Source organism: Arachis stenosperma, chromosome 3 (assembly GCF_014773155.1).
Source record: "Arachis stenosperma cultivar V10309 chromosome 3, arast.V10309.gnm1.PFL2, whole genome shotgun sequence".
NCBI classification, from domain to species: Eukaryota; Viridiplantae; Streptophyta; class Magnoliopsida; order Fabales; family Fabaceae; genus Arachis; species Arachis stenosperma.
In genome coordinates this window covers 66,103,683-66,112,587 of record NC_080379.1, presented here as the reverse complement: position 1 = coordinate 66,112,587, position 8,905 = coordinate 66,103,683, and the positions used below count along the sequence as shown (strand labels likewise).

The 8,905-nt window shown below is 41.4% G+C and overlaps 1 protein-coding gene across 1 annotated transcript; it reads left to right on the top strand.

Moving 5' to 3' along the window:
• The first annotated feature begins 7,260 nt into the window (after positions 1–7,260).
• LOC130966213 (uncharacterized) lies at positions 7,261–8,199 on the top strand. Its single transcript, XM_057890997.1, has 2 exons — positions 7,261–7,883; positions 7,992–8,199. The coding sequence occupies exons 1-2, from the start codon at positions 7,261–7,263 to the stop codon at positions 8,197–8,199; spliced, it is 831 nt and encodes a 276-aa protein (XP_057746980.1).
• The last annotated feature ends 706 nt before the right edge of the window (positions 8,200–8,905 follow it).

The window sequence follows — 8,905 nt, the reverse complement described above, 5'->3', positions numbered from 1 at the left end:
GATATACGTTACACTTAACTTTGATGAATGTGATGATCTGTGACACTCGTCATCATTCTCACCTATGAACGCGCGTGACTGACAACCACTTCCGTTCTACTCTAGGCCGGGCGCATATCTCTTAGATTCCCCAACAGAATCTTCGTGGTATAAGCTAGATAGATGGCGGCATTCATGAGGATCCGGAAAGTCTAAACCTTGTCTATGGTATTCCGAGTAGAATTCTGGGATTGAATGACTGTGACGAGCTTCAAACTCCTGAAGGCTGGGCGTGATGACAAACGCAAAAGAATCAAGGGATTCTATTCCAACCTGATTGAGAACCGACAGATGATTAGCCGTGCCGTGACAGAGCATAGGACCATTTTCACTGAGAGGATGGGTGACAAACCCGAATTTGACGGTTTATCTTGTATTGAATTTAGGGGATTTTATCACCTTTTACCCACATTTACTCAATGAAATAGCATGGTTTTGTATATTCTCCTTTAATTGTGCTTAAGAGTGAAAACATACTTTTTAGGTCTTAAAATAGCTAAATTTAATTCTCCTTGATTCCATTAGATGCCTTGATATGTTTGCTAAGTGATTTCAGACTTAGAAGGCAAAGATTGGATCAAGGAAATGAAGAAAGAAGCATGAAAAGTTGGAGAACTCATGAAGAAATGAAAGGACCGGAAAGCTGTCAAGCCGACCTCTTTGCACTTAAATGACCATAACTTGAGCTACAGAGGTCCAAATAATGCGGTTATAGTTGGGTTAGAAAGCTAACATCCGGGGCTTCGAAATGATATAAGATTTGCCATAGTTGCTACACGTATGATTGCGCGCACGCGCAAAGTACGCGCACGCGCCGTTGCTACCACCTAGTTCACTTAAAGCAACATGTGGCCAGCGATTTTAGAAGCCTTGTGGGCCCAATCCAACTCATTTCTGATGCTATTTAAGCCAAGGATTGAAGGGGAATCAACATACCTTTCATACTCTCATACTTTACATGTTAGTTACCATTAGTTTAGTTTAGTAGTTAGAGTTAGTTTCTAGAGAGAGAAGCTCTCACTTCTCTCTAGAATTAGGATTAAGATTAGGTTTAGTTCTTAGATCTAGATTTTAATCTTTGCTTTCTTCTACTTCTACATCTCAATTCCTTGTTGTTAAATTCATCTTCTTCTACTCTTTTGTTGTAATTTCCTTTATGTTGTTCTTACATTTTGTTGTAGATCTAGTATTGTTCCTTCCATTTTCTTTCAATTCAATAAGAGGTAATTCATAATAATTGTTCTTCTTTGCTTTTTTTATTGTTGACCTCTTGCCTTTGTAGTTAGATCTCTCTTTAATTCTTGCAATTTATGTTGTTTACTTCTATTGCACTTTATGTGTTTGTTAAAATGTCTCTTTTAGTTTTAGTGTAGATTTTGTTCCTCTTGGCCTAGGTAGAGTAATTAGTGACACTTGAGTTATCTAATTCCTTTGTTGATTGGTAATTGGAGAGATTGCTAATTGGTTTGGAGTGCACTAAAGCTAGTCTTTCCTTGGGAGTTGGCTAGGATTTGTGGCTCAAGTCAATTCATCCACTTGACTTTCCTTTCTTTAGTAAGGGTTAACTAAGTGGTAGCAATGAACAATTCTCAACACAATTGAGAAGGATAACTAGGATAGGACTTCTAATTCTCATATCTTGCCAAGAGCTTTGTTAGTTGTTAGTTTATTTTCTTTGCCATTTATGTTTCTTGTCCAAAAATCTTAAAAACCCCAATTATAACTCACAACCAATAACAAGACACTCTATTGTAATTTCTAGGGAGAACGACCCGAGGTTTCAATACTTCGGTTTATAAATTTAGGGGTTTGTTGCTTGTGACAAACAATCTTTTGTATGAAAGGATTATTGTTTGGTTTAGAAACTATACTTTACAACGAGATTTTATTTGAGAAATTCTAAACCATCAAAAATCCAATCGTCAATGGGATGTAGCCATTGACAACGGTGATGCCCTACATACAGCTTGCCATGGAAAGGAGTAAGAAGGATTGGATGAAAGCAATGAGAAAGTAGAGATTCAAGAGGAGCACAACATCTCCATACACTTATCTGAAATTCCCACTATTAATTTACATAAGTATTTCTATCCCTTTTATTTTCTTTTTATTATTAACATTCGAAAATCTATAAACCAATTTAATCTGCCTAACTGAGATTTACAAGGTGACCATAGCTTGCTTCATACCAACAATCTCTGTGGGATCGACCCTTACTCACGTAAGGTTTATTACTTGGACGACCCAGTACACTTGCTGGTTAGTTGAACGGAGTTGTGTTCACTCGTGCCAATCTTAAATTCCATAATTTTACAAGGAGTGCAACTTAAAGAATAAAGGATCACAATTTCGTCCACCATCCACCCTATCCTTCTCAAGGCCAAAACAACTACCCTCATGGTAGTAATCAACATCAAGGGTGGAGGGATAATGCACAAGGAAGCAATCAAAACCAAAGATGGAACAACTTTTCTTCTCATCACAACAATAACCAATCTTCATCTCAATACCACCATAATAACACCAACTACCAAGCCAACCAAAATCACTCCAACCAAAACCAAAACAACTACACCAAGTACCAAGCACCACACCATAGACAACAATCCAACCAAACCTCTCCATCTCCCACCAATCAAGTTGACGAGCTTAGAGCCGCTATGGAGAAACGAGATGAGAGCAACAAGGCTCAATTTGATGCCTTGGGCGCTCAATTGGCTAACCTCACCAACATGCTTTCAAAGATGGTCATGTCAAACCAACCCCCCACCTCCAACAACAACACCAACCAACCCTAAAGTTCTTCTAACCTTCCATCCCAACCCCAACCAAACCTAAAGGGCTGTCTCAACGCCATCACTCTACAGTCGGGAACTACATTGAAGGAGATACCTCCAAGGGTCTTGGAGGACATTCATGAGGAAGAAGTGGTTGTTGAAGCTCTACATGAAGAGGGGGAGGTAGACAAAAGGCATGAGGAAGAAGGAGTAAACCTCAAGGAACCCAAGAGGAAAGCTCTAGTGGATGAGTCCATCCCTATTCCATTCCCTTCCATAGTGAAGAAAGCAAAAAAGACACCGGAATTTGATTTGAACATGCTTCAAGTGTTCAAGAAGGTTGAGGTAACCATACCACTTCTTGATGCTATTTAACAAATTCCAAAGTATGCAAAATTTTTGAAAGACTTGTGTACACACAAGGATAGGATAGGAGAATTGGAGACATTATACTTGGGTAGTTCAATTTCTTCCTTGATGGAACCTATTCCAAAGAAATGTGGTGACCCTTGGCCTTGTTTGTTGTCTTGTTGTATTGGTGGATGCACTTTTCATGATTGTATGTGTGACCTTGGAGCTTGTGTAAGCATCATGCCACTTTCTACCTTTGTGCGGTTGAATTTAGCTCCATTAAAGAAGTCGGCGGCGAGGTTTGCCTTAGCCGATAAAAGTGTGAACACGGTAACAGAAATAGCCGAAGATGTACTTGTGGCGATCAAGGATTTGGTCTTTCCGGTTGACTTTTACATCCTTGAAATGCCTCCAATAGAAAATAAAAGGTCATCCTCCGTTCTACTTGGTAGACCCTTCCTTAAGACCTCTAAATTCAAGTTAGATGCCTTCACCGGCACATATTCCTTTGAGGATGGAGACAAGACTATCAAGTTCAATTTAGAAGAAGCCATGAAGCATCCTCCCGAAGAGCATTCCGTTCTCCGATATGATGTAATTGATGAAGTGGTAGCGAAAGTACAAGAAGAAGACCATAACAAGTTGTGCTACCATATTTTTGAAGAGACGGATGACCAAGAGGGTGAACATGAGAAAGTTGTTGAGAATGAACTCCGTGAGCTTGACGAAAAAGAACCTTAGCTTGAGGCAAAGAGTGAATTGAAGCCTCTTCCATCTCATTTGAAGTATGCTTTCTTAGAAGACAACCAAAAGTTTCCGGTCATTATTGCTAGTGAGCTTTCTAGTGAAGAAGAAGAAAAGCTCCTAGACGTTCTCAGAAAGTACAAGAAGGCAATTGGTTGGAGCCTAGCCGATATTGTGGGGATTGACCCTCGTAAGTGCATGCATCCTATATTTCTCCAAGAGGAAGCTAGGCCGGTTAGTCAACCATAAAGGAGGCTCAACCCAACCATCCTCGATGTGATAAAGAAGTAGGTCACTAGGCTACTTGATACGGGTATCATATACCCAATTTCTGACAGTGAGTGGGTGAGCCCGGTCCAGGTTGTTCCCAAGAAATCAGGCATCACTGCGATTAAAAAGGATGATGGTGAAGTGGTCACCAAGAGAGTACAAAATGCATGGCGAGTGTGCATCGATTATAGAAGGTTGAATGCCGCTACAAGGAAGGACCACTATCCTTTGCCCTTTATCGATCAGATGTTGGACCGTTTGGCGGGTAAATCCCATTACTGCTTTCTTGATGGATTTATTGGTTACTTCCAGATTAACATTGCTCCTGAAGATCAGGAAAAGACCACATTCACTTGCCCTTTTGGAACCTTTTCCTACAAAAGGATGCCATTTGGACTATGTAATGCACCTGCTACTTTTCAGTGGTGCATGACCAGTGTCTTTTCTTATCTAACGGAGAGTTTCTGGAAGTCTTTATGGATGACTTCAGTGTTTATGGAACTTCATTTGATTGTTGCTTGGAGAACTTGGCCAAGGTCTTAGCTAGATGTGTTGACACTAACCTTGTCTTGAATTTTGAGAAATGTCACTTTATGGTAAGACAAGGTATAGTGTTAGGACATGTAGTATCTCATGAAGGAATTTCTGTAGACCCGGCCAAGGTTGATGTTATCACCACTTTATCTCACTCCTCATCTGTGAGGGAGGTCCGCTCGTTTTTAGGACATGCAGGATTCTATAAGCGCTTTATCAAAGATTTCAGCAAGATTGCTTTGCCATTGTTGCGCCTACTCCAAAAAGATGTAGACTTTGAGTTTGACAGTGAATGTGTAAAAGCTTTTGAAGAGCTAAGGAGAGCTCTTACCATGGCACCGGAGGCCCCAACTGGACGTCGCCATTTGAGATAATGTGCGATGCGTCAAACCATGCTATAGGTGTCGCGCTTGCACAGCACGATGGTAAACTCCCTTATGTCATTTGGTGCACGAAATTGTAATCCCAATATCAAAATCAAGATTTCTTATGATTTCGTACCAGTAACCAGCAAGTGCACTGGCTCATCCAAGTAATACCTTACGTGAGTAAGGGTCGATCCCACGGAGATTATTGGTTTGAAGCAAGCTATGTTTATTTTATTATTCTTAGTCAGGATATCAATTATAATTATCAGTTTGAATTATTAGAAAAATAAAAGAGCGTGAAATAATTACTTGTTATGCAATAATAGAGAATATGTTGGAGTTTTGGAGATGCTTTGTCCTTCTTATTTAAGCTTTCCTCTTGTATTCCTCTTCCCACACGCAAGGCTCCTTCAATGGCAAGCTGTATGTAGGGTGTCACCGTTGTCAATGGCTACTTCCCATCCTCTCAGTGAAAATGGTCCAAATGCTCTGTTACAGCACGGCTAATCATTTGTTGGTTCACGATCATGCTGGAATAGAATCCGTTGATTCTTTTGCGTTTGTCATCACCCCCAACAATCGCGAGTTTGAAGCTCGTCACAGCCATCCAATCCTTGAATCCTACTCGGAATACCACAGACAAGGTTTAGACTTTCTGGATTCTCATGAATGCTGCCATCAATTCTAGCTTATACCACAAAGATTCTTATTAAGGAATCTAAGAGATACTCATTCAATCTAATGTAGAACAGAGGAGGTTGTCAGGCACATGTTCATGGGTTGAGGAAGGTGATGAGTGTCACAGATCATCACCTTCTTCATAGTGAAGCGCGAATGAATATCTTAGACTAAACTAGTAACCTAAGTTTACAGAAAATGAGTAAACTAAGATAATTGGTGCATAAATCCACTTCTGGGGCCCACTTGGTATGTGCTGGGGCTGAGACTTAAGCTTCTCACGTGCCTAGGCTGTTCCTGGAGTTGAACGCCAGGTTGTAACCTGTTTTGGGCGTTGAACTCCAACTTGTAACCTGTTTCTGGCGCTGGATGCCAGACTGCAACATGGAACTGGCGTTGAACGCCATTTTACGTCATCTATCTTCGTGCAAAGTATGAACTATTATATATTGCTGGAAAGCCCTAGATGTCTACTTTCCAACCCAATTGAGAGCTCGCCAATTGGACTCCTATAGCTCCAAAAAATCCATTCTGAGTGCAGGGAGGTCAGGATCTAACAACATCAGCAGTCCTTTTTCAGCCTAACTCAAATTTTTGCTCAGCTCCCTCAATTTCAGCCAGAAAATACCTGAAATCACAGAAAAACACACAAACTCATAGTAAAGTCCAGAAATATGATTTTTGCCTAAAAACTAATAATATTATACTAAAAACTAATTAAAACCTACTAAAATCTACATGAAATTACCCCCAAAAAGCGTATAAAATATCCGCTTATCATCATTGCATACTCTTCTAAAACACTTGATGCAGCACAATCCAACTATACCACTACTGAAAAGGAACTCCTAGCTATTGTTCATGCTTTAGATAAATTCGGATCTTATTTGCTAGGATTAAAGATAGTGGTATACACGGATCATGCAGCTTTGAAATACTTATTGTCAAAGAATGAGTCAAAACCTAGACTCATACGTTGGATCTTGCTTTTGCAAGAATTTGACATTGAGATTAGGGACTGGAAACTTGGTTGCGGATCATTTAAGCCGTCTTGAAAATTTAAAATATGATCCATTTCCGATCAATGACTCATTCCCATTGGATAGTTTGCATGCTGTGTCGGATAGCTTTCCTTGGTTTGCCCCAATGGCGAACTATTTGGTAGCAAAACTCTTCCCTCCCCCCCCCCCCCAAACTTTTCTAAACACCAAAGGAATAAGTTAAGGAGTGATTCTAAATACTACATTTGGGATGACCCTCACTTGTGGAAGAGGGGAGTGAACCAAGTAATTCGAAGATGTATCCCAGAGTTTGAAATCCAATCCATTCTTGAAGCTTGCCATTCATCCGAATGTGGTGGCCACTTTGGCCCACAAAGGACCGCTAAAAAGGTGTTGGATTGTGGATTCTGGTGGCCAACCTTATTCAAGGATGCTAACCGGTTATGTGTGTCTTGTCATCAGTGTCAGAAGTCGGGAAACACATCCCAAAGGGATAAAATGCCTCAACAACCTATGTTATTATTTGAGATATTTGATGTATGGGGCATTGACTTTATGGGACCGTTTCCCAACTCCAGTGGGTATCTGTATATTCTGTTAGCGGTTGACTACGTGTCAAAGTGGGTGGAAGCAATACCTACCCGCCTTGACGACGCTAATACCGTCATCTCTTTTATTAGAAACTACATTGTATGCCGTTATGCGTCGCCACGAGCAATCGTGAGCGACCAAGGATCCCACTTTTGTAACAGGAAAGTAGAGGCACTGCTCAAGCGCTATGGGGTAGTGCATAAGGTTGCCACTGCTTATCATCCACAAACCAATGGACAAGCGGAAGTGTCCAACCGGGAGATTAAGAGAATCTTGGAGAAAGTGGTCAATCCACAAAGGAAGGATTGGAGCCTCCGGTTAGGAGATACACTATGGGCGTATAGAATGGCCTACAAGAATCCGTTAGGGATAAGTCCCTTCCGGATCGTCTATGGTAAGGCATGCCACCTTCCGGTGGAGATTGAGCACAAAGCCTATTGGGCAGTAAAGTGGTGCAACATGGATTTGACCCAAGCCGGAGTAGCCAGAAAATTGCAGCTAGAGGAGCTCGAGTGTTTGAGGAACAAAGCGTATGAGAATGCCCGAATTTACAAGGAAAAGACTAAAGCATTCCATGACCATCACATCTAGAAGAAAAACTTCCAAGAAGGTGATGAGGTTCTCCTCTACAATTCAAGGCTTCGTTTCATGCCTGGCAAGCTCCGCTCTAGATGGGAAGGACCTTTCAAGGTGAAGGAGATAAAGCCCTATGGAGTGGTGGAGTTGTTTGATCCTAAAAGTGAAGCAACTTTCAAGGTGAATGGACATAGAGTGAAGAAGTACCATGGCTACAAGCTCCCAAAAGAGCTAAAGGTGTTCCTATTGGCGGATGCACCTAGAGAATGAGAAGCTTGAGCAACTGACCGTCCAACTTAAGGACGTTAAAGAAAAGTCCTTGGTGGGAGGCACCCCACCGTAGTAAGATCTTCCTTGTGTATACCATCTTGCTTTTAGCTTTATATTCTTGTGAATTTTGTTACTTCTTGATGTTGTTGATTGCTTAGGAATGCTAGTTTTATTGATCTGTTGGATAACTAGGATATTTAGATAGATTTCATCATTTTGGTATGGAAGAATTGTTGAAGTGGAGAGAATGCTATGTTTTGAATAGTGCATGAATTTGAGTGTGTTCTCTTGACTACTAGCTTGAACATCTGCAAAAAATGTATTAGAATAGCTTCTTGTATGTTGTGTTTAAAAAAAGGCAAGGAAAAAAAGCATCCGCGCGCGAGGGCACTGTGTGCACGCGCCGGTGGTGCATTCTTACTCCTGGGCCAAAAATCTGAGAGTTGTGCCCACCTTGTGCCCACTTTGTGTCCACTTCATGTCAGGCACCCACGCGCCAGCGTGCATGCCGCCTGCACACCCCCTTGCAATTTGACCATCGACGCGCAAGCACACTGTGCGCGCATGCGCCGATGGTGCACTATGAACTCCCCGGTATAAAAATCCGAAAGTTGTGACATACTTGTGCCGTACTTGTGCCTAGTCTGTGCCTGCACTGATGCGTCTGCGCACTGCACGCATCCGCGCCGGTAACCAACCCAATCAT

Bases quoted from the DNA above. Each gene is read 5' to 3' on its own strand.
- LOC130966213 (XM_057890997.1), top strand. From the start codon at position 7,261: ATGCCTCAACAACCTATGTTATTATTTGAGATATTTGATGTATGGGGC. The intron at 7,884-7,991 runs GTATGAGAATGC...CTACAATTCAAG, and splicing joins GAGTGTTTGAGGAACAAAGC to GCTTCGTTTCATGCCTGGCA.